The sequence below is a fragment of the Trichoderma breve genome, chromosome 4 (genome assembly GCF_028502605.1).
Source record: "Trichoderma breve strain T069 chromosome 4, whole genome shotgun sequence".
In the NCBI taxonomy this organism is placed as follows: Eukaryota; Fungi; Ascomycota; class Sordariomycetes; order Hypocreales; family Hypocreaceae; genus Trichoderma; species Trichoderma breve.
In genome coordinates, this window is record NC_079235.1 from 3,511,521 (window position 1) to 3,536,335 (window position 24,815).

Sequence of the window (24,815 nt, forward strand, 5' to 3'; positions counted from 1 at the left end):
CGGGATGGAAGTGAAGGAGGACGGTTAGTCTAATACCCTGATGGGGGAAAGAAAAAGGGAGGAGATTTTGTACAATTTATTTACATGGTTCGTCCAGAGTCAAGAGAGGGTTCTGTGATGATGGCGATATTAAACGACTTTCAATAATGACGAATTCGTAATGATTCAGTGAACATGGGCTTGAAATATTGGAAGTGAAAAATGTATGTTTACTTATACACACCATTGTGCATATGAATCTATATACGAGTAGTATAAAAATACTTCTACGATGATGTCTATCTCTCACTCATATTACACCCCCGAAGAGCCAACTCAGCATACACCAGTCCAAAACACACAAGAATTTCCATATCATCGCATCTATTCATCACCAATGCCCCTTTTTGTGTTTCTATCTTTGCATCGCTCGCTTCGCTCCAACACAAACAGCGCATCGAATCTCAAAATCTTGAACACATACAAGAATCTTCGTAACGGTACATATAAAGCTAAGGTACATACAGGACAACCTCAGGGGAGTCGGCTAAGCAAACAGGGGGGGTATACAGAAGAGCTTCAAATCTCCCATTGTCTACAACCACTCACACCAAAAACAAACAAAAAAAGCAACAAAAAGGTTCAAAAAACAAAAAATTGTAGAGAGTCGTTTCTTTTTTGCGGTTCATACACACATATGTAATCAGAGGCTTCATTATACAGCAGCGAACTTTCTCGTGGCGGCCTGCAAAGCATCCCACTCCTGCGACCCAACAATCTGCACACTGTCTCCCGAGTACGTCGTCAACTTGCCCTGTGCGGCATCGCGAGGCAGTCTGATTCTCAGCCGGGCCGCAGCGTCTCGCTTCGTGCCGGCCTGCTGCTTTTCTCTGCCGATGCTGATGCTGCGATCCTGGGCGAAGAGCATGTCCGTCTTTTTGAGCACCGACTCCTGCCAAGTCCTCCAGGCCTCGAGTTCTTCTGTCTGCTTCGCGGCGTGATATTGTGGTGTCGTTCTGGCAGGGCGCCAAGCCAGCTTCTGCTTGGGCGCGGCACTGAGGTCGAAGACGGTGGCTGATGTTGCCATCTTGAGGAGTTCTCCAAGCACATCCCTGCCCTCAGCAACCACCAAAGCCTTGCGCTGCTGCTCTGAGCTGGGTTCCTTCTTCAATGGCTCAGAAAGCCACTCGTAGTCTTGTTGCTCCTTCATGCGCGCACGACGATTGTCATCACGCAGATAACGAACTGCCGCTTGCAGGCTTTCAATGTCCTTCTTCAACGCATCCATTTCGCGTGCCGTGGCAACAGCCCGCTCCTGGCCGGCCTTCATGTCCGCAGCATCGGCGCCGTCAGCATATGCTCTGCTGTCGCTAGCAATCTTCTTCCACTTGTCCCGCTCCGACTCCAGATTCTTAAGTTCTCGGTCTTGCTTCTCAATGTCTTCTTTGAGGCTGGTGACATGGCCATTGACCTCCTCAAGCTCGGATTGCAAGCTGCCAATGCGCTCGATATTGGCCTGGGCATCACGCATTCGAGACTCGAGCGTCTCAATCTTGAGGACAGCTGTGCTAAGGTGTTCATCTCGCTGCGCAATCGTCCGACGGACCTCGTTGTGCTCAGCCTTGAGTCTCCTGAGCTCCTCCTCAGTGTCCACGGGAACTGTCTTGAGGATTCTGAGTTCTTGAGCACGAAGACGCCAAGGAGACGGGCTAACATCATAGTCGTGAGTTTGGTCCAAATCGGCGGCGAGCGAAGCCAGATCAGAAATCTGTTCGGTAGCGACCTTGAGCTTGTTAAGATAGCTGGAGAAGAGGTCGGACTCGTTAGTCTGTGTAGACTCGAGGACAGCCTGGCGGACGACATCGTTGACTTCTCCGTAAGTAAAGGGTTCGTTTCGGCCCTCGTCATGGGTGAGGAGCTTATGGATACCGAGGCCAATATCACGAGTAAGGCGTGCAAGCTCTTGGGTCAAAGTCTCGCATTGTTCAAACGCGCCCTTAGTATCCTCGCCCAGTGAGAGGGATCGTGCCTTGAGATCTTCCAAAGCACGAACCGCTTTTCCGGCAAAGACCTTAGTGCTTCTGGTCTGCGTGATGGCGAGATCAATCTTCTTGGCGAAATGCTGTGCCAGCTCGTCTTCTTCACCTGCGGCCGGGATAGCCCGCTGCACCATGCTTCGGATCACATTGAAGGCAACAGTTGCCGAATCAAGGTGGCTTTGAACAATAAGAGCTCTCATGTGAATGTCATCAGCAAAGGCAGCGATGCCACTGGAAATGTGTACCTCGCCAAGGTGAGACATGAGCGAAATGGTGCGCTGGAGTTCGTCGGCGCATTTCTGCTCCTTCAGCTCGTCTCGTCGCAGGCCATCAATCCAGCTGTTCAGCGCACGTTCAACGGGCTCCAGCTCCAGCAGAGAGTTTTGGTACTTGGTGAATTGCTCAATAGTGCAGTGGCTAATGTCGTTGACAAAGCGATCGCACATGGAGGCGACCCAAACAAGCTTGTCGATGGCCTCACAGCCGGCAAGAACATCATCCTCATGGCCTGGCTCGGGCTGTCCGTTGACCCGCTCCCGGATAAAGCCGTTGACAAGGTTTGCCTTGAATGCCAATCGGCGGAATCGCAGGAGAGCAAGAACCGAGTCCTGGTCATCTCGGTAGCTATCGGGAAGGAATAGCTTAAGAATCTCCAAGTGTTGCTCGGCCTCTTGGGCCTCGAGCCGTCGCAGCTCGAGGTCAATTGTCTTGACTTGGGCCTTGGAGGCAGAGATCTGGAGCTTCATGTTCAGATCCATCATGGCCCTTGAGCGGTCGTTGAGCTTCTCGGACTCGCCCTCGGTGACGGCCTGGGAGGCGCGCATGTCATCCAGGTCGCTCTGCAAGTTGGTAACGAGTTCTCGGAATCGTGATAGAGTGTATTCCATATCACCCAGGTTAGCATCTTGTTGCTGTGCTCGTCTAGCTTGCTCAGCGATGACGCTGTCTCTGAAATCAAGCTCTTCCTGCATCTCCTTTTCGTTTTGGACATGGTTAATCTCGAGCTCGTCGTTGATCTCCTTGAGGTTCTCCAGGTCTTCAATGACAGCCTTGAGCTCCTCGATTTGCTCAGACATGCTCATGTTCCTTTCCGTCAAATCCTCAATCATGTCTTCAGCACCCAGTGCGGTGTCTAGCTGCTGGCGCAAGTCTTCTACAGCCGACTCTGACTGTGCCAGCTTCTCCTTGGCTGTGGTGTGTTCCTCTTTCAGGGTATTGAATTCCTTAAGTTCCTCCTCCATGCTCGCAATCTGGTCTCGGAGCTCCTGCTCCTGCTCTTGCGTGAGATCTCGCAGTCGTAGCAGCGCCTCTCGTAATCGTTCATTGGTGCGCTCCATTTGCAGCCAACCCGTGCTAGCACGCTCTTCCGGGGTCATACCCTTGCTATACTCGGCGTTTTCTTCTTTCAAAATGTCGAGTTCCAATTGCAGCTCCTCAGCCTTTTCTTTCAACGCATCCACCTCCATCTTCAGAACCTCAGACGTCTCTTCGGCCATTTCTCGATCCAGGGTGGCCAGTTCCAGGGCAGTGTCATGCTCCGCTTGAAGAGCCTCGACCGATTCAAATCTCGCTTCGGCCTCCTTGATGGCCTTTCTTAGGTCTGTGTTTTCTTGTTGGATAGGTTGATATTTCTGCTGTAGCTTTTGAATGATGCCTTCAAATTTGTCTCTTTCTCCTTGAATTGTGTCCAGCTGCTTCAGCTTGTCCCGGTCTTCAACCCGTTTCCGTTCCAGAACCTTGAGCTTCGCCTTGAGATCTTCGATTTCCCTGCTCGCAGCAGTGCTACCAATGGATGACCGCGATGAACCAGCCGCCGCAGGCTTCTTTAACGAAGCCGCTATAGAAGGTACGGAAGACTCGGCCGCAATCCTCTCCAGCGCATTGGCCCTCCCAGCGGATGGGCTTGTCGGTTGCGGTGAGAGTATCTCATCCTCCTCGGCTTCAATGGGTGAGCTAAGAAGCTCATCGGATCTGGTGGCCGAACTCGAGTCCCGTCCCCCCTGAGAGCTGGTAGAAGTCCGGCGTCCAGATTCGGGACGCGACACACCCTTGGGGGCCGTAATACCGCCACGTCCGCTGATGGGCCTCGTTGGGGCACTACCGGATCGCGAATGGACTGACGATACCGACGACTGTCGCACTGACGATCGCTGGCCAGGTTGAGGGGGCGGAGGAGGTCCCATGGACGTCCGCGAGCTTGGCAGGGCGGTGCGAGGTTTGCCCGCGGCAGATGGCACCCGGACGGTTGAGGGTGTTCCCGTTCGAGAAACGCTAGCACTCGACGAACCGCTAAGCTGTTTGGTAGGAGATTTAGAAGGCGACTTAGTTTCTCTGTTAATACGGACATGCTAGATCAAGAGCGCATCAACTTACCCGCAGGTTGCTCGACGATTGCGACGGCTTGTGGTGAGGGACCGGGCTGGGGCTTGGCGCGTTGATGCTAGGCCTCCTCTTGTTGAGATTGGCGTCGCCGCCAGAAATCGAAGCTCTGCCCACGGTAGGGTGAAACCCAGACGGTCTGGCGGCCGGTTTGCGAGCGGCTGCGGCGGGCTTGGGAGCGGCGGGCTGCGCGATGATGGTGGCCATCATGGGCTTGACAAACATGCCGTAGCCCATGGGGCAGTCAAAGTATCGCTCGCCCTGGACGCTGCCATCGTTCTTCCCCGTCTTCTCTTCGAGCTCGACGCCGATCCATTCGCCCACCTGGAAGTGAGTCGGGCCCGCAAACCGCACAATAGCCTTGCGGCCATCGTTGAGCAAGACGGTTTGCCCAGGCTTGAAGTCCGGCATTATGTCGACAGGTCAGAGGGGAGATGTTGCATCATGAGGCTCGCGGCGGTCGGGGATGGGGCGCCTGCTTGTCTAGTTTTCGAAGTATTTTGCTTGCTTGCTGTCGAGATTGACGTCCAAGCGGGAGTTCGATAGCTGTACGTCTGAATGAGCTAGCGAGGGACTGGAAGCAGAGGTATTAAGCAATACTTGTATGGAGGTTAAAGTGGAGGTAAGTCGCGTTGGATTGCTGTGCGCGAGAGGACAAGGGCAGGGAGGATTCAAAGGTGCGTCTTGTACTGGATACATGTTGGGAGGAACTCCCCCCTTCGCTTGCGCAGCTTTCAGGGAGCTCTGCGAACCACTAAGCCGCTAAAAGACTGCATAGACACCCCGCTATTGGCTCACGCTAAGATGCAAGGAGAGAGCTCAAAGTATCGGATACTTACATAGCTCTAAGCATTGTGCTAAATCCGCCGCTTCTTCAAAGGCGCTCTGGATCACCGCCAAACTGTTCATGATGAAATCGGGGTCGAAGCAAAAGCTTTTCAATTTCATACACAAGTTATGGATACAGTTATTTTTAGACGTTCTGGAATAACAAAGCATCAAATGATACAGAGAAAGAATATCTTGGCCTTGTTGAGGCAAAGATAAAAGAAATTTCTGCTGTTCAATGTAATGAACAATGCAAGAATGAGAGATTCATTGCCAGTTATTTTTAGCAGCTACCTCTTTTCGCAAATGCCGACTTTGTCCTTTATTTAGAAGCCATCCTTTCAACAAAAACCTAGACCGATTGTTAAATTTCATATAAATAACAGAAATATTATCTATACTCCACAAAGGAATAACATTCATATACCGTGGTAGATGCTTGTGGTATCAAAGGAGCGGATCATATGACCAGGATCACAATAACTCTACCGAACATTGCTGCCGGTGCCATTGATATCAAGATTGAAAATGAGATATATTCCTTTTTTTTTGTGAGTCCAGTAGACTGTATTCAGCAGTGAATAAGTCCTCTGTACTACAGTAGGTGGTAGCACAATGTTCTTGTAACCCCTCAACCTGCAACCACATCCACGCGAAATTGTAATTAAATAAAAATTAAATAAACCCAAAATCTCTCAATTCTTCTAGACTAGGAGGGCATGAGTTCTCCCCATCCGCCGTCGTAGCTTTGATTGCGCTACTAAGGTCGCCTCCATCAAACTCATTCGGTGGCTTTGATTCACTCAAAGCGCAATAGTATACGAATGCTATTATGCGTATTGTGGTTCATATATTCTTCTGATTCATTCTTATATTCATATTACCCTATGAATTCTGATACTGAACTTTTAGTCGATTCGTGTTTCTCATTCTTGCTACAATCAAAGCATCCGCCCAAGGGTATAAACCTCTATGACTTTTCCTCAAGACGCCTATGTATACTGTAGTTCCCAAGGGATGGCCACGATGGAGTTTGTGGCAGCGGCGGCTCAAGAGTAGGAAGAGGAGGAGGATCGCCAAACCCTGAACTCTGCCGCGTATCTGTACCCTGCTGCCAAGGAGGTGGTGGTAGAGTGGAAAGGCTTTGTGATCTAGGGAAAGACGCAGGCTCGGGCACAGCAGACGTCGCCAATCTCTCATGGAACGCCAGTTCTGGGCGTCTTCCATTATCAAAATCGGGGCCGATTGCACAATAGTCTCCGGCGTCGTTTGTTCGACGTCGTCTTCTGTCCGGTGATGCTGAGCCGTAGTCTCTGGGACTTCGAGGTTCCCTTTGCTCGATTATTCTCTGAAGAGATGGAGTAATGCCACTCTGGCGACGAGGGAAAGTGTTTGGGGCATTGGGAGGCGGCCAGGAATGTGGCTCTAAATTCCTATGGCCCCCTAATGACAGAGGGGTTGCGAACGAGTTTTCAGCCGAGGCTGCGAAAGGGGTGATTGGAGTCGGTAAGGTTCTTGGAGTTCGTGGTGTTCGTGGCCCCTGATACCCCTGTGGGCCCCGAGGCCCCCGTGGTGCCTTCGGTGTTCTGGAGGACGGCGAAGACTGTGAAGATCCAACGGATTCTGGAGACCGTGGTGATCCTGGTGACTCCGCAGATCGTGTCGCCTTATTCTGCCGACCACCACACTTGGAACACCGATAGCTTTGCTTTCCCTGAGACTTTGGTCTGCGATTTGGCTTATATCGATAGCCGGGATATTTGAGCCCATGCATTTTCTTCTCCTCGTCCGCCAGTTCCGTCCAGACTCTACGCTCCTCTTCTCCCAAGCGTTTCCACATGGTTCCGATAATTTTGGATATCTCAGGATTGGATGAACCCTTATTGTCCTTCGCCACTGCGCTTTGGTGGTACTGCCTATACAACATAAAACCTATGATTAGAAAATCTCAGTCAGCAGTGATCCTCGGCAACATCTGTTCAGCGATAGTCCGCCAAATATGGTGGCTCATAACCCTGGGTATTGTTGCCACAACAGTGAATCAACTAGAAAGGCCTCAACTTACTATTTCGGGGCCTAGGTGGCTCCTTGGGGCATTTGCAATCAAAGTCTTCGCTACCGTCAGTTTGCAGTGAGGATGAGATGCTAAACTTCCGATCTTCGTGGTTGGTGCTGAATGTGCCATGAGATATAGTCAGTCTCCGGCTGACAGGGCTTGAGCAATTCTGCAACCCTCTGGCCACTGTGTCGGAGCTGCCTCTGCGGGTAATGTCATCAAAATCATTCATGCGAGATCGAGTTTGACGCATATCCCTATGCAGTCCAGTAGGGCTTGAAGAGTTGTGCGAGTCTCTAGCCATCTCGTCAGAGCTTCCCCTCCACATCAAATCTGCACTCTTATGAGGATGTGCCGTGGCCGTATCCATACGCCGTCCTGCAAAGGTTGGAGAGCATTGCGAGTCTCTCGAAAATGCAGGGGGTATTCCCCTGTAGGCTCTATCATCAAGATGGCTTCCGTTCTGGAAAGGCGAGGCCAGCGGCGTTTCAACCCGTTTCCACTCGACTGCGTATTCAGATTCTTGGGGATAACGAGACGAAGCTATATCCGTACACTGTGGAGGGAGATTAGAGGCCTGTCGACTTCTAATCTCTTCCCGAGATCTACTGGTGTGGTCGGTAGGATGGCTGTGATAGTGGAATGAGGATGAATCAGGCTGATCTCTGTGTTCCCAGGGTGGTCGGGCTGGAGCAGCACGTAAATGTCGTCCTGTAGGGCTTGAAGAGTTCTGTGAGCCCTCAAACACTGGTTGGGGCTTGCTGCTTTTGGCCATCCCGTCAAGATAGTCGCGATCATGGAACGTAGCCATGTCTAAACGTCGCCGGCGTGTCGAAGACAGAACATGAGGCGTATTATAGTAGAGATGTGATGGAAGATATTATGTATAGGATATTCCAAGACGAGTCGAAAAGGCTCCCGAGCTATGTGTAAACGGCTTGAGTCTATAGTCTCCGAGCAACAATGGAACAACAAGGGAGCATGCAGAGACCCTAGGGAAGCTCAAGCAAATTGCAGTAAAACAATAACAGCAAACGAAGCCTCAAGTTGAAGGTGGTATTAAAATAGTGACAAGATGGCGTATCAAAATTTTGGGGCTTCAGAAATTGATAGGGGGGACAAAAGGGCTATGAGAGAGGGTGGAAAAGATTAACAAGCCCGGGGATTGGTGAATGTCGGAGGATGCCATTCACAATAGCGCTGCTCTTTCCCGTCGACAGCCGCCGCTGGATACTCTATTATGAGTGGACGAAGACAACCCTGCATGTCTCAGTAAATGTCTTGATTAGAGAAGGCCGTAAGGCCACTTGACGGCTCCGCCTATGTCGAGGACAACACGAGGAGCAGCGTGTCCGGGGGGCAAGGGAGATGTTTGAGCTGTTGATCGAGATGGACGATGGGACTAAATTCGGATACAGAGATTGATAAAGGAAGTCTGGATGCAATAACTGCGTAAAATAAAAGCTTCGTGGCCCGTATATGGTCCTGGGTATCTTGCGATTTGTTGATTCCTTCGTTTTCCCATCCACCTCCGTCCCGAGGTCGCAGAATCTCGACCAGCCGACAAGCGACGACGTCGAAAAAGGGGGGAAGAGGAAAGTAAAAGACGCAGAAGCATGTGCCTCTCTCTGCTCGATCGCTGCTCTCAGCAAGATACGCGCACGTCCGCACACGGGTAGTCGCGACAAAAAGCCCCGGCTAGGCAGCTGAACCTTTGTTTCGTGAGATCGTCCACCTTGGCTCTTCGTCTCTTCTTCCTTCTCTGGTCTCTTGGCCCCAAAACATTCTTCCTCTTCACAATGGCCTTCTGATTCGCTTCTCAAAGACACGACCCCATAGTTGCGCCAGGCCGAGTTCAGGTTCGTCTCTCTTCCTCCGGGGCTTTTTCTTACCACCCCTCCCCCCCTTCCGATCCTCGTCCAAAGACGGACAATGCCGTCTTTGGAATGCGCGCCATCTGCCCTCTGGAATGCTACCTTGTGAGACAAAGACGACGATTCAAGACAAGAGCCAAGCCAAAAGTTTCTACTACACGTGATGATGGACCTTCTTCAGCGTTGCGTCCGACTCCGCCGCCTCTCTTCCCCGTTCTAGTGCGAATCCGCACGCATATCGCCATCCATCTTCGGCCACGAGGCGTCCTATAGCGTCAATACTTCTCCGTAACGTTGCCATATCTTCACGCCCATGCTTCTAGACAACGCAGCGAAACAAAGAGGAAGGGTGGAGCGCGAATCATGGCTCTCGGTCTTCAACGTTCTTCTCCACACTGGCTCGGTCTGGCCTCTTCTCTCCCTAAAGGCCCACGATGTCTCGGGGAGTTGGGCGTGCGGCGTAAGGGAGGCCGACACTGTTGTAGAAATATGCAGGACAATCTTGTTACATTGGCCACCTAAGAAACACGGCTTGCCCGCCATTTCAGAAACTTTCGTCCAAGCCCAATAGTTTGCCAGGGCTGTCTAGCCCCCGTACTCATACTCCGTACATCGTGCAGAAAACAGCCAAACCAAAAAAAGAAAAAAGAAACACACGAGTGTCTAGGATTTCTGTTGAATCCGTCGTGACCTATAAACCAGTGGCGCTATCGGCACACCGCCCAGCGTCATCTTTCACAATGAGATCCTCCCCCCTTCACCCGATCTAGCCCTGCTCGTCTACAGCTTCTCAAAATCAAGGTTACAGATAGCCCCGTCCCGCCTCGCTAGCAAGAAGCGAGGCGCTACGGCGGGCGTCGAGGAAAAGATCTTCGCACTCGGACACATCCTGGACGTCAATCTGAGTACGGCCATTCGCCTTGGCAAGAATGCTGTTGGCATCACACGTCAGCTCTCTGTGTCTCATGTGAGGGACCTATTCATTCACGACCATGGGACTCACCTTGACGGTGTCAGCAGTTGTAGGCAGTATCTTAAGCTAACACGGACACCGTGCTCGGAAATTTTGTCAATGGCAGCGTCCGTAATAGACACACCCTCGGTTGTGGCCCGGAGCTTGACAATCTTCTTGATCTCGTCTGCCGAGTATGGGGACGTGGGGATGATGAGCATTCGGGCTAGGAAGTCGGGAGGAATGCCATGAGCCGCGACAACGTCGTCGGTACCTCTTATTGTGGACATTCCACGGTTGGATGCCAAAACCACAATGGGAGCGAGGTGTGATTCCAATGCTCGGTTTAAATAGGTGAAGCACTCCACATCGAGCATGTGAGCCTATTGTAATCCAGTGTTAGTCTCTGATACCAATAAACTTCCGCCCCTTCTCTCTCTCTCTCTTCCCCCAGCATAAGGACATGGGGAAGATATTTACCTCGTCGATGAATAGGACGCCTGGGACTAACTCGGCTACGCCTTGGTCAATGTACTTTCCGACAACCTTGTTGATCTCGGCACGTAGTTTGTCGGTGATTTCTGTCATCTTGGGCTTCATCAGCTGGCCCATCATGCTCATGATATCCTGGCCACCCTGAGGTCTAGCGTTTGCAACATCAAGATCATGCAATGTGACGTCCTGCACGATTTCCTTCTTCTTGTGCACCTCGCCCTTGGGGATAGGCACGTATTCTTCGGCTTCGAGGTCGAACTCGGTGGCATACGCATCGGATCGTCCCACTCTCTTGCAAGCACCAGTGTTCGCCTCGATGTAGATGACGTCGCCAACAGTGACTCTCTCCTTCTGAATGGCCTCGTAAATGCTGGGGTCGAGCCGAAGCTTCTTCTGGCCCTTGGCACTCTTCAATCCGATCAGCAGCGTGCTGATAGTCTTTCCGTAGCCGCCCAGTGGGTTCTCCGCCTCTTCTGGTGTAAGTTCGGTAACCTCGCCCTCGTAGACCTCCTTCGTTTCCCTGACCTTGAGGCCAATCGCTCTTCGGAAGTTCTCCATCAAGACTTCGGTCTTCTTGACTTCAGACGAGTAGATCTCGCTGCCAACGATCGGGCAAAAGGGAATCTTAGTACCCAATTCCTGGCTAATCGCAAGCGCCAGAGCTGTCTTTCCGGTTCCTGGGCCACCAGCTAACAGAACACCTCGACCAGCCATCTTGTGAGCTCGAATCAGATCGACAACAACGCCACATGACTAGAAAAAAAAAATCGTCAGCAGGCTGCAGCAAGAGAAAAGAATGCCAGGTGTAGAGACCGCTTACCTCTCGTGCGGGAACCTGGCCGACAAAGCCAGCAGCCTGTGTGTCCGCATACCCATCAGACTTCAGCCCCAAGCCTTTGATGTGCGTATGGGCTGCGGTGCGGTTATCGCGTTTGTTGCCCTTGACCTCGCTGATCTGAACCATATTGGCTATGCGTTCCGGTTTTCGACGTCGATGGTAAGAAAAAGAGAGGTGAAAAAGTAAAGTTCGACCCTGGACCTAGAACAAAATATGGTTGGGTTGTGATTTTATAGCATATCCGGGAAACAAGCGGAACCGTTAGAGGCCAGAGTCGATGATCTTGATTTTTTGCGATTGGATCGCAACCCTGCAGCTATCGAGTTACCAAGCGCGGCGTCGCGACTCTTAGCTCAGCTCTTCGGCACGTGATCCGAGTTGCTTAGATCCAGCAACCGCAATTGGCCTACCCTAAAGCTGTGAGCTTGAAAAGCAATTATGCAGTTATTATCTACGATTTATATTTTGTTATAAATTTCCACCTTTCTAGTTAGGATATTATTTAATTTTTTCAGTTGGCTATCTCAAAAAATCCCCATATCGCACTTTGGTGGCAACAGGAGTAGATGCAAGAAAACGTAGCTATCACAACAGGTCAAGAAATAGGAACGGGACTAATACGAGTACTGAGCGAAGGAGGAACTTGATGTAGAAGAGGTAGGCACTTGACAATAGTGCGGTAATAGATAAGTGATTGACCAAAGGAATGTAAACTTTCTTAAATGCTATAAACTGCATTAATGTATGTCTACCAAGATTGCATGCGATCCATCCAATTCGTTAAAACATCAAAATCATGAACTCTACAAGAGTATGCAGATCAAACTCTCCTCAAATTTATCCCTTCAGCATTTCCTCCTGTATCGATGAGCATCGGAGAGCCTTCCGCTTCTCCTTCTATATTCCCTTGTCTCTCGATGTCGTTCGCTTTTCGAGCTGGCGGGTTCTTCGTCAAAACGACAGTGATGGCGCTCCCCAAGATGAGTGCACAACCAGCGAAGCTTATCATGCTCATGCTGTGGCCGAATATCCATCGGTCAAAACTGACTGCAAACAACATGTGTGTGTAAATCATGGCATTCGCTCTGTTGGACGTGTCGGCTGCTAGTCCCGCAGTCAGAAGATACTGCATTATGAAGCCGGGCACTGCTATCCATAGAAGCAGAAACCATCCTTTCCATGACTTTGGCGTGATCCATCTCAAGTGAGGCTGGCTGATATCGAACTTTGGTGCCAGAGTCAGTGCTAGGACGCAGATTATGGTACATGCCATGCCAAAGGCGTTGACCGAAATCAGGGGATGGGCTCGTTTTCCAATGGTACGAATGCTTGTGAATGCACCGGCAGCTCCCAGCACGCCCAAAAGTGCAACGCCAACGGCCACCAATCGTTCTTCGGCCGTTGCTTCATGCTCGAGACTAGGAAAAGCTCCATCCACTTGTTCGGGAGAATCTACCACCTGGTCGTCGGATGGCGAGAGGGCTGTGAACAGAGAGACCGGCCGCGCAATAAGAACGACTCCCAAAAGGGCAACGGCCGTGGCAATTTGCTCCGGTCTCGTGAAGGGTTCGTGTAGAGCAAAGTAACATAACAGGCCGGCAATTCCAGGGGCAAGAAAAGTAATGACGGTGGCATCAGCAAGGGGCAAATACATCATAGAGTACCACATGCCGTAAATGCCAAAGAATCCCGAAAAGCCGCGAAGCAGCAAGAGCCCTCTAATTTCTTTTTTGCCGAAAGGAAAATCTGGAACACTCTTCCACCACATATAAGCGAAGCAGCAGACGACCGTGAGTCCTTGTCGAAGGAGGAGGACTTGTACCGGATGGATCCCATCGCCATCCAACTCCAGCAGTCGAGCGCTGAGATTCATCAAAGCTCCGAATAACTGAGAGACGGCTACCAGAATGGAAGGTTTGTTCCTTATCCAAAACTGTTTTAGCAGGGACGACGACGCTTCGGGGGGAGATGGATAGAGTCCTGTCGGATTATACGGTCCATTAGGAATGGGTGATAGTCGTCCACTCGGAGCTGGGCTTATTGATAGACGACGAAAGTCATCAGAAAACAAAGATGGTTTCGATTTCGTCTGATATTCGCTAGGAGTAAGGGTATTTTGCGGCGCAACTTGAGAAACATCTGCCTCGTCTGGATGGGATTTGTCCAGCGTGAGGTGCAGCTCAATCTCTGCCGCGACGGGCGGAGACTGAGGCCTTCGGCTGACCTCCATGATCACCCTCTCGGATCACTTTGAAGATACAAGAGGACGTAGTTGCATTAGGATCAACGAAGCTGATAGTGGCATCCAGGTACAAACAACACAACACCAACCAGGCCGAGGATTTCAAAGCTCTGGTTGACTCAGGAAGCAATGATGTGCTATTACAAAATGGTTCATCCTCCACGACTCTAGCTTAGAAAAAAAAAACCGCCTGGTGACCGTCTTCTCCTCAACACCATCAGCAGCGCAGAGACTGCTCCTACGCTGCTTGGCGACCTCTCCCATGGCACCCTATTGGCCTCTGGGGGTGGATCTGATATCCTCGTCACCTCTCTTAGCCGCCTTTGCGAACTAAATCGCCCCCGCGAACTCGCCCCATGGCCGAAGCGGTTGCTGAGCGGCCTGGGCGGGCACCTCTTTTACCTGCGGCAACGGCTGACGGAATCGGCGCTGGATTTTGCACGAACTAGCATGTAAGTTCGAATAGCAAGATAGGCTGACCAAGGAGCCGGCCAAACACGATGACCCGATATCGCTATCTACGGCCGGGCCGGCAGCATGGTGTGGTGGCATCGAGCGGATATCGGTCGCTGATCTTTCTCCGCTCTATTCCCAAAGGCGCTGAAATGGATCCCCGGCTTTTTTCCCCTTTGCTGTGTCCTGGTCAATATGGGGTCGAGGATAGCTGTATTTTGATAGCGTAAAACGAGATTATCCAAAACTCGAAGATTTCTAGGCTTCCGGAGCCGACCCCGCACAGGACTATCAGCAGTAGTGGCATGATATATCATATGCGAGGGACACGGGGTAGACCAGGCTGTTCAGCCGTAGCTGAAACCACAGACAAGCGGCTACCAATGAAACGAAGGGTTTTGTTGAAGGATCGTGAAATGGATGCTTCTGATTACCGCATCTAGTTGTATGTAGATGAGACCTGTGTCTAGAAAACAAGGAGAAATATACTTGGCGTAGTCTTTGCCAAAATCCTCCGAACGCCCAACCCATGCTTTCCCAAACTCCGAAATAATGCTTTGTAAAACCAAGAGAAAAAAAAAAGAGAAACGTTGCATCCTGTCAAGGCCATCATCATTACCTCCTCTTCCCTAGAGCATCAGCCTCCGCCTCAGCATCGTCGTCCGCTTCGCCCAATTCCTCCTCGACCTTATTTGTCTTCGTCACCGCCTTCTCTTTTCTCTTCTCTTCCTCAGCCGCATCTTTCATGATCTCATCCTCTCCATCCCTCAGAATCTCTCTTGCCTTCTTAATTTCCTTTTGCTTCTCAAACACTTCCTGGACCTTTCCTAGAAACGAGGGATTCTTCCGAAACGCAAACTCAAAGTCTTCGTACTTGATCTTTTGTCGACCGGAGTAGTTGGCTGCGCGGTTCGCCTCAAAGGCGATGGACTGCATGAAGTCGGTGAGGATCTCGTCGAGAACGCGAACCGTTTCGGGCATGGGATTTTTGATATCGCCGTGGGCATAGAGGAGCTGGGCCACTGCAGAGCGTAAATCGGATTAGAAACTTGTAATTTCCCTCGTAATTTCACTTCTCTTCTCTTTCTCGTCTTGTCTTGTACGGGTGGATGGATTGCATACGTTCGGCGTGGGAAAAGTTCATTTTGCCGACATTCTTGCCGGCACGCGCACGAGGCTCCATCTTGAACTGATTTGCCCGCTGGCCTTAGCCCGCTTTCTTCTAAAAGACCGTGTAGGAATAGACTCGTAAGGGTGCGCAGTTGTAGAGATTCTCAATCAAAATCTCGTGATATGGATGAATTGAAAAAGTCGAGGCGGCTCAAAGTGCAACAACCGTCTCGCAAGCTGCGTCGAAATCGCAACTTCTGGTTGGTGGGGACATGCATGTCATTGCAGCTGATGTGGGGCCCGCGCGTGCAATCGGATCGGTAAATCTTTCCTCCTATCCACATCTGGCCCCTTCTAGCTCCAAGGATGACGAGACCGCGCCGGGCATCTGGACAGCTTGTGGACAATGCATTTGCTTGTTTGAACAGCATTAATTCCAAGTCGCCAAAATGGTAAGATTTCCTATGATTGATGAGTTGTGAAGATTCATAACTAGAGATCAGGCTGCTGACATTGTGCTATTCAGTCTGCGCTTTTCAACTTCAAGTCCCTGCTGCTCGTCATCCTGCTCTTAATCTGCACGAGCACCTATGTCCACCACTTTACACCCGGCATCATGGACCGGAACAAGAACGGGTACGGCGCAATACCATATTAATCGCACGAATCGTTATAAGCCGAATGCTAACATATAGCTATAGTGTCATGGGTATCTTCTGGAAGTGTGCAAGGATAGGGGAGCGACTAAGTCCGTATATAAGTATCTGCTGTGTTATCATGGCTGTACGTACACCTCTCAGGCTCCTCAATTGCCTATGATGCTAATAAGAGAGACTAGGTGTCCATGCTACTCAGCTAATCCTCTTTACGCATTATGAGAGGAAAGGAAAAACGGAAGCCCGAATCGTTATTTGGAAACATGCATTTTAGACAGCTCGACCCTGGGAATTTTAAGCGAATGGGTGAAGCCTGTCCAGGGAGGATTTCATCCCGACATTACTCGATAGACATGCGATGGCGCCTCCTCAAAAGGAACGAAAGAATTAATGATGGATAAGTTGTACGATGACACACGGACGAAAGCCAAGATAGGCTCGAACGGTGCTACACCAGCGGCTTCTGATCTTCCGCTTGGCATCTGGCTATTAGCTTGAAAGGTTATTGCGCATTCGTTATGAGCACGAGCTTTAGGTATGGAGTCAACTAGCCTCGGAGCGGGAAAGCATACGAATCGGTGTTAGAGAATGTGTCCAGCGTTCCAACAGATCGCCAGAGAGATAGAGATATCTTTACCCAAATATATAATACTTCAAATATTTACTACTATAGAGCCGCTGTCCAATTGAAGGCTGCACAACGGATATTTCCAGAAGCACTCCACGCCTCAGTATCTGGAAGTTTCCTATGAGTTGAGCGCAGAGATGGACCGGAACAATGTTGCCGAAGAACCAACAGTGGTGATGCTCGCTATATCACTTCTCGCAATCCCAGAATTTAGAGAATTAGGGCCATCAGAGATTTGGTTCGAATTCTACGAGAGATGCTCAGAGAAGACAGCAGTTTTCAGATTTGGCACAAACTACTTAGCTGTCCTTAGATGATGGGATTGGTCGACTTGGTTCTGGGAGCACACCTCTGCTGTATTCTTAGACTCAATTTACTACCCGAGGCGGATTTCCTCTTAATTCAGCCAGGCGAAGGGGGATAGCAGGACGACTGAGACCAAAGGAACTATTCTACTATCACCCGTTTACATGACTGAAGGAGCTGGGATCAGCGATACAAGGATGTGGTTATCTTGTAGCTCGAGCTGACTCTCCATCATCTATCGTCCGTTATGCGAGCATTATAGAATACATACACATATATATAGAGCCGCAATATAAAGTTATACTTGTCAAATCTCTTAGATACCTAGAATTTTAGCAGTACCGGATTAGGTACCTATTGGAAGATAGTGAGATGGCAGATACTTAAAACCCAGGTATATGACTGGAGCTTCCTCTATTTCTCACCTAAACCATAATTACTGTGAGCTTGTACAGCTACCTAGGTAGGCTGAGGTGCTGGATAGTAGCTACCCTCATCCCATAAGCGCTACTTACACTTCATATCAATTTCTGCCTTGTTCTAGATTGGCGTTTGTGGATAGCTTCCTTTTGGCTTTAACGCCCACAGCCCTGCCAGCCTCGCTGACTTTTCTTGGCAAAAAAACAAGAGGCGACAAAGCCAAAAGTCAATCACAGACTATTGGACTACTTGTATAACCTTCATAGCAACCTTTCATTGGGCGCCCGCTCTTGGCGACAAGAATAGTATCAGTCAGCTTAGATACGAGGCTCACGATAATTTTCCTTCCTCATTTTTTTGCCTTTTCACATGCAATAAAGGCTTACGCACTGCCACGGCTGGCAATTGTAAACAAAGACGCTAAAGCAAAATCAATCCGCACGGCCTCACACAATTGAGCACCTCAGCATCAGGCTCATTTCTTGCATCAGGCTATCACCAAGAGCGCACGCACAGCTCCCAATCTCAACAACCTCTCTTACCGCTCTTGACGAACAACAAACCACCAACCCCCAGCATCCCAATCACATGGCCCCAATTCCCAAAACGCAGCGTAGCATCCCCAGCCGTATAAAGTTGTCGGCGCTACTACTCTGCCTTACCAGTAACAGCAGTAGCACCACCAAAGCGTGCAGTGCAGCATGAATAGCTCCAAAAAGCTCAATCTCAAGACCCTGTATCATCTAAAGTGTTTAGTCTCTGTACCTCGCTCACCGACATATACCGCTTGCCCTACCCTTGACGTCAGTGGCATGACTGGACTAGCCGGGTTATTTTATTTTCGAAGCATTCCAGAAGGTCATCTCCGAGATCCTCGATGTTGCCAATCTGACTAAGTGCATAACCGCGGCGCCGGGGTATCGCTGTTAACAAAGCTCAATCGAAAGGCTGCCTTGAGCAGAAGAGGAAGCTCGTTTGAACCCCAAATCCCCAAAGTATCCCCTGGGACGAAACAACTTTCCGCCTGGAGGTATCAATGAGCTAACCAAAACCTCAAAAGGGCCTGCCGCAGTTTCGCGATATGTAGCGAGGTATACTCGTAGGCCAGAGCTGGAGAACGCGTGGCGATCAAGATCTCACGAGTCTTCATCCTCCCAGCCTCTCTCTCTCTCGTCCCTCTCCTTATTGTACGAGTACAGCACAGCACAGCACCTGTATGCTCCTTTTTGCAGGCGTCTCCACCAGTATCGGTGTCCTCGGGCATGCAGAAGCGAAGTGTTCCCAACTGGACGGTCATTTCTAACTTACATAGCGGAAATGCGTTGAGCGCGCCGCTGAGCCCCAGAGCGGTGGAACCCAATCCTGGTCTTTGCTTTGGCCTAAACAGACACACCGTGACAAAAGAGTTCAGCGTCTTTTCCCCCCATGGTAGACTTTCAACGTTCGGGCTCTCAATTGACGCCACTTGGTAAAGACGTCCATTGACTCGTTCACGCTCTCACGCACACAACACACACAATGTCTTCTTGGGTGGGTGGAAATCGCCATGGCGTTTGGTTCGCCCAGGTGCTGAGGCATCAGCCGTATCATACTCGTACTAGCGGGATCGGCAAGACACCAAGCCCCCGTCCCCCGAAACCAGAAAAAAAAGAAACGCGGCTCTCCGGTGTTCTTCGTGAAACGGCCTGAGGGTCTGACCAGCAGGAGCGTATAGTTGTACTGTACTTGGCGTCTCGAACGGGGCAGCATTCTCTAGTACCTCTACTTGTGTGAAGCTTCTGCTGGCAAAAAGGCAGTCTACAACTCAAAAAATGGAAGAGAGGGAGAACAGGAGAAGTGGAACTGACGAAAGTGGATAGCCAAGAGACTATCCAGGAATCTGCATGCATGTCATTGCCTACTTGTACAAGTATCGCTGTTCAGTGCTGACGGTAGGACAGTACGGCATGTTTCGTACCGGCCTCCCGACATCTTTGATCTAGGGCAGGGATATCTGCCCCATGCCTCAGCCTTTACTGTACTCGTAGCCGCAGCTATGCTTCGTACCTGTACTCGTAGCTGGCAGACAGGTTTCTAGGCCGCCTTGTTCACCCTGCCAACTGCTTTCAACTCAACTCACGCATCTGGTCCGAATAAGTGGATTCAATAGGACCCTTGCCCACCAGCGATGGGAGAGGAATGATCTTCATCTCCAACACCCGATGTATGGTTAAAGTGTTGGCTCGGATGGCCAGTTCAGGCACTCCCGCATATAACGGGATCAGTATTTCCGTGGCCTGAACATTAATTATGATAGTCTGATCATGCCATGATGATCGGCATACCATACCAACTCACTCCTTTGCCCTAGCCCTTTCGGGGCTCAAGGGATGTTCTTTCATATCAATGGATGGGCTAACAACGCTTCCTCCATCTCGAATACTACTTCTAGGCTAGGTAGATGGCGTCGACGGCGGTTTTGCCGTGTCTCGTACCGAGCTAGGGCCCTTTTATCAATCAGCGAGTTGGTCTTTTCAGCTTCCTTTGATGCCGACTGATTGGCCGTGTACGCCGTATATACGGCGGGAGAAAGAAAGATGGGAGCGAAAAGCGGCTCGCAGATCCACTCCCACATGGAAAAGTTCCAGAAAGGAGAGTGAAAAAACCATGGCGCCACTGATAATTTTTTTTTTCAGCCATGCCGTTGTTGTTCATCATTGCGGCTTGAGGAGCGCCGAGTCATGGTCGCGTTCCATACTCACGACTCAAGGGGCGCAAAATATGCAACCCGATATCATAGCAGTGGGTGCCCGTCTGGACCTGGAAGCTTCGGAAAGCTGCAGCCACGGCTTCCGCTCTGCATGTTCGGTAAACTGGCTTGGAAAGGTGTTTGAGAATCGAACATCGAGGTACAGATACTGTGGAAATTGCGGTATTCGGCATAAATTTGTAGGACAGTGGCGTTAAAGTGTAATTGCAAACTAATCTCCCGAATTGGAAGTCGTTCGCCGTCAAACAGCACCGCGGCTTCACGATGCTATGACCCTGAGCCGATGCGGCAAAGAGGCCGGGAAATGGGAACACTTTCGGGTGATCCAATTCTATGATAACAAAAGATACTTGCCTTGGTAATAATATCAAATGCTGGAAGAAGACAGCAAAAATGGATAACAGATACTGGAAGGGACAGATGAGTAGATATGCCTTCTGAGCCTCTCGCCGTGACGCCTGAGCCGGAGTCGCTGAGAGGGTTGGATGGCCACTCTCTAGAATTACAGAGAGACGGCTATGATGTTTATTATTGATGAACCTTTGCAACCTTTCCCACATGGCAGATGAGGGCAAGGAGAACGAGACGCAACCTGAAAAGTTATTGGCCAATAGCAGGGCGCGGCTGCAAACTCCTACAGAAAGGCTGAACTTGAGACAAGTGCGGTGACACAGCGTGTAGCACAGCGTGTAGCACAGGCTCACCCCGTCCGAGCAACAAACAGAAACCGACGTTGCAGAAGCTAAATACGGCGACAGCATTGCCCTTTTGGGCGCAATGCAGCAACAGCCAACGAATAATTGGCTCGGTGGCTACAACATCTTCCCGATGCCGACTCCATAGCGGTTGCTGAAGACGGCTTCGGCTCGCCATCGACTTGTGGTTGTTACACAGAGCACACACGGGCATTGGCGGGCCACCGGCGCCCATTGGTACAAACTTGCGGCCGACGGCAGATTTACACTTATACGGGCCAAGGTGAGGGAACGAACGATTTGCTACCAAGATTCGGGCCTGTAACTGAAAATGAGCTTCGGGTGGGGCGTCGAAAACATGAGTTTGGGATTGCGGGAGTTGTCGTCATCTGGTTGGAGTCACCTTATCCAGACTCGAGCCTGTCAGATGAGTGACCTTGAAAGCGTCCGCATGCGTTATCCTAGGCCGTCCACTGCTATTGCGCCTGGCCATCACGGGACCCCTAGGGAGAGCTCTTTTGGGTGTGGTGCATCTACGGGTTCTGCTGCTGGGCGCACAACGCAAGCCTGAGATTGACGGGTAGAGAAAAAAGCGGCGATGGCTTAGGCGCTATCACTAGCCGGCGAGGCCTGGTGTTGCACGGCGCGTGGTGCATTGAATGGGTGGAGAGGACAGACAAGGTGCGCATCCCCCCAAGAGCAGTTGAGCAGCTCATTTGCAGCTCATGCTGCCTAGCGGCCACGAGTGCTGCAGCGACGACCAGACATGAATATGTGCTTGGATGGGGTCAAGAATAGCCCAACTGGCTCCGTCTCGTCCTAGCCGTGGCAGTCTGACAATGCCCCCGTGACCCCCAAGTGGATGTCGCCTGTTTGTCCATCTGCACCAGCGCCCAGCTGCGCTTCTCCTGGTGCACCTCTGCCTTAGCAGCGTCTACTTGGTTCGTTCGAGCGCAGGTAGGGTGGCAGACCTCGGTTTGTCTGTAGCAGTCGGTAGCGGCGGCTGCAGCACTCACTGCATAATCCCTCTTCAGGGAGACAGCCGCAAGGATATGTCTCGTCGAGCCGTATGCACGATGACGGACGGCCAAGGGAGCAGGAGAAACATTGGAGTCAGATCCATGGCCACGATACAGTACAAGCCCAGATACGAATAAGCAAGGCGGAACGGACTGTAGCAACAGCGCGTGTTTTCTGGCTGCCGAGGCGTGAGTCAACTAGGGCGCAGCAGAGATGTCTGGGACCTGAGTAAGGCGCCAGGTAGCTCTACCTCCCAAGATGGTGCGGTCCGCTCGGTAGTACTAGTACTAGTACGAAGGCCAATCTCGGCACTCCGTGGCTGTTCGATGAAGTCATGCTATCCACTCGGATCTGGCGAGTCTACTGTACGGCGAGGGAGCTTGCTTTGTGTTTCGAACACCTGTTGTCATCTTGGTTGCCGTGTGCGTTCGTGCGTTGTTTTCCCTTTGGAGGGGTCGGTAAGCCAAAAGTCAGCAGAGGGGCGGGGAAGGGCAGCAGTCAAGAGGCGGGTCTGCATAAGAGGGATGTCGAGATGGTGTCGAGGGAAAAACGAGAGCGATGGGCGAGGCAAGAGACGATGGCTTAACTATTGTAAGCGCATTGCTGGTGCGTTTCACGCCTCGCTGGTGGTCGGTGTACTTTTGCTGGCAGCGGTACGAGAACTCCGTAGAAGCGGCGGGAAAGGCGCGGTAGCAGTACGAGTCTGTAACTTGCATCGGTGAGGCCCGAGATAGAGGGGCACGGCGCTGGAGGAGTCAGAGGAAGAGTTGCGCCTCGTTGCAATGCAATCGCACGCGTGGCCGTTGCCGGCGAAATGAGCTTGGCTCTAGCCCGGCTGCGAATGAAGAAATTCGCTCGCTCGTGTAATAGCGCAACAAGACAGTGCAAGAAGATGCATTTGCTAGAGGACCAGAGAGCAAGAGACGGGAGCCAGAGAGAGACTGGACGGAAAGTGAAGTCGGGCCCTTTTTGGCGGGTTGGTTGGGCAGGCTTGCCTTGTGGAGGTACCTGGCCCATGTACCATATCCGGGGTCTTGGGAAAAAAAGATCAAGGGATCCATCCACTCGAACATTAACCATCGCCCCTAGCGAGTGATGAATCTCGTGCCTGGATTCGGGGGATTTCGAGACGAGACTACGCCATCCCAGTGGGGGTTTCTAGGGACTTCCGTTTTAGACTGTGCGCGAGTCTGCGGCCCGTGCTAAATGAAGGCCAAGGGACGGAACATGGAATTCCCTCCCATGGCGCTGCGTGCACACTAGACTAGGCGGTACTAGCAGATATTGAGAGTATCAGGGTAGGCGGCTCAGTTGGGCTAGTGCCCTCTGCGTATGAGCGCTACGGCTAGCAGTGCTACCTCACCTCTGGACCTGATGCAGCAATCCAGATTGCTTCCATTACACAGTGCTGGCTGGGGCAGCGAGGATTATCGCTCAAAGGGATGGACCAGCACAGCGCATAGCCAGTTTACCTGTCATATTCCACCGTCACTTGCGCGCAGTAGCGCATACGGGACTGCATTAGGAGCTGGTGGGACGGAGGCCAGGCGGAGGTGAGAGCCAGCGACCGACTTCTCACCTCGTTTCTTTTTCCATTTTGGCCACGCCCACCCCTTTTGTGACCTCCGTCGCTCTTCGCAAGCCGCGAACTAACCCAACACCGCATGCGGCCCCGACGACCTCCCACCAACTACTAGGCAGTGGTAATATTACAGTATTTCCTTTCTTTTTTCTCTTTTACGAGCCTGCTATTTTGGAGTTTCTTTGTGCTTGTGCTGTACCTAACTCTTCTTTGACTTTGGCAGGCAGCGGTCCGCAAAAGCTATGTTCCTAACGCATGGATCACGGAATAATCCGCTCGGCCCTGGCCAGCCTTGACAACGACATTCGATGCCACCATGCCTAACCGGATGAAATGACTCTGGCCTCTCAACCGTTCGAAACTGCTCTCCGTTTTTTCCCTCTCTGTGCTCTTCGCTCCTAGCGCTGGTTGCTCTTTGTACCTCTGGGGTTGGGGGTGACTGAGTACCGGTACCCAGCTGTCTGGTGCGGCGTCAAAGAGCAGGGGTCTCTCTCCAACCCCAGGGGCGCCATCCAATTGGCGGCGACCCCTGGAGCATGTCTCGTCTAGGCAAGCAGAGCAAATAGCCGTGGGTGCTGTATTGTTGCCCAAGTGCCGCCTTTTCTCCAAGCGAACAAACGGAGCGAATAGCAGGCTACGGAATGGCGTTCCGAGTACGGAGTACGGAGAGCACATCCGTGTTGGACCCCGTTCCATGCCTTGCCTTTTGGTAAATGAGCAATATGCAGCCAGCTCGATTCGACTCTTTGCTCACTGCTTCTTGTTCCGTTCTTCTTTGTGAAAGTGGCTATCAACACCCCAGCAATTGAGCTGTTCAAGGATCACAAGGAGATGCGGAGGAACCACCACATGACTTGTCTTCCTTGTGCTTCTCGCAGTTGCTACTACCACTACGTTGTTATTATGTCTGTTACTATCGCCACTGCTATCATCAAAGGCACGTTCTTGGAATATCCATCTACCAATGCTATCACCGTGCATTTGAATCTGGGGCACGGCACGCTGGATAGCCAATCCCTTTTTCTTTCAATTCCACTCCAGCACTCTTATTGCCAATCAAAAGGGTCGGCGAACAGGGCAATGCAATGCGACAATTTATGACTTGGATACCCCAAGATCCAGGACAACTACGTGGCCCCACGAATAATTATAGAAGGTGTACGGAGTATGGAGTAGCATTAACCTCACCCGCTACTGGTATCTTATCGAGTGTCATCCCACACTACAAGGGGTTACCCTGTTAGCTTGGGTCGTTTGCCGTCTCTCGTTTCTTTTCCCAGTGGCCAGCTGCGCTAAGGCAACGGTTTGGGTGCTTGTACAGGTACGGCATACCGGTATGTCAGCTGGTGGCAAAAGGCGCTGCAATTGTTCATCGTCTGTCTGGGCTGGAGTACCTCAGGTGCGGCCCCGGCTCGCTCTTTGGTCGGAGCCGGTGGAATGGCAAATGAAACGGAGATATACCGGCAACACGGCCGTGCGATTGGAAGGCCGAGGAAACGCTTAATTGGGCAGGA

The 24,815-nt window shown here is 51.2% G+C and overlaps 6 protein-coding genes across 6 annotated transcripts; 1 reads left to right on the forward strand and 5 right to left on the reverse strand.

Annotated features, from left to right (window-relative positions):
- Positions 1-694: 694 nt before the first annotated feature.
- T069G_07314 (dynein associated protein domain-containing protein) lies at positions 695-4,808 on the reverse strand (the record flags this gene model as incomplete). Its single annotated transcript, XM_056174524.1, has 4 exons — positions 695-1,531; positions 1,586-4,115; positions 4,164-4,339; positions 4,392-4,808. 4 exons carry the CDS (start codon positions 4,806-4,808, stop codon positions 695-697), a joined length of 3,960 nt encoding a protein of 1,319 aa, XP_056028103.1.
- A 1,387-nt stretch (positions 4,809-6,195) lies between these two features.
- T069G_07315 (HMG (high mobility group) box domain-containing protein) lies at positions 6,196-8,092 on the reverse strand (the record flags this gene model as incomplete). Its single annotated transcript, XM_056174525.1, has 2 exons — positions 6,196-7,157; positions 7,291-8,092. 2 exons carry the CDS (start codon positions 8,090-8,092, stop codon positions 6,196-6,198), a joined length of 1,764 nt encoding a protein of 587 aa, XP_056028104.1.
- Positions 8,093-9,957: 1,865 nt separating this feature from the next.
- Positions 9,958-11,566, reverse strand: T069G_07316 (ATPase family associated with various cellular activities (AAA) domain-containing protein; the record flags this gene model as incomplete). The annotated part of the gene is made up of 4 exons (XM_056174526.1): positions 9,958-10,087; positions 10,159-10,490; positions 10,588-11,355; positions 11,423-11,566. 4 exons carry the CDS (start codon positions 11,564-11,566, stop codon positions 9,958-9,960), a joined length of 1,374 nt encoding a protein of 457 aa, XP_056028105.1.
- Positions 11,567-12,260: 694 nt separating this feature from the next.
- On the reverse strand, positions 12,261-13,670 carry T069G_07317 (eamA-like transporter family domain-containing protein; the record flags this gene model as incomplete). Its single annotated transcript, XM_056174527.1, has 1 exon — positions 12,261-13,670. One exon carries the CDS (start codon positions 13,668-13,670, stop codon positions 12,261-12,263), a length of 1,410 nt encoding a protein of 469 aa, XP_056028106.1.
- A 1,080-nt stretch (positions 13,671-14,750) lies between these two features.
- On the reverse strand, positions 14,751-15,318 carry T069G_07318 (transcription initiation factor IID, 18kD subunit domain-containing protein; the record flags this gene model as incomplete). The annotated part of the gene is made up of 2 exons (XM_056174528.1): positions 14,751-15,157; positions 15,258-15,318. 2 exons carry the CDS (start codon positions 15,316-15,318, stop codon positions 14,751-14,753), a joined length of 468 nt encoding a protein of 155 aa, XP_056028107.1.
- Positions 15,319-15,694: 376 nt separating this feature from the next.
- Positions 15,695-16,104, forward strand: T069G_07319 (uncharacterized protein; the record flags this gene model as incomplete). Its single annotated transcript, XM_056174529.1, has 4 exons — positions 15,695-15,697; positions 15,772-15,881; positions 15,941-16,028; positions 16,084-16,104. 4 exons carry the CDS (start codon positions 15,695-15,697, stop codon positions 16,102-16,104), a joined length of 222 nt encoding a protein of 73 aa, XP_056028108.1.
- Between the last annotated feature and the right edge of the window lie 8,711 nt (positions 16,105-24,815).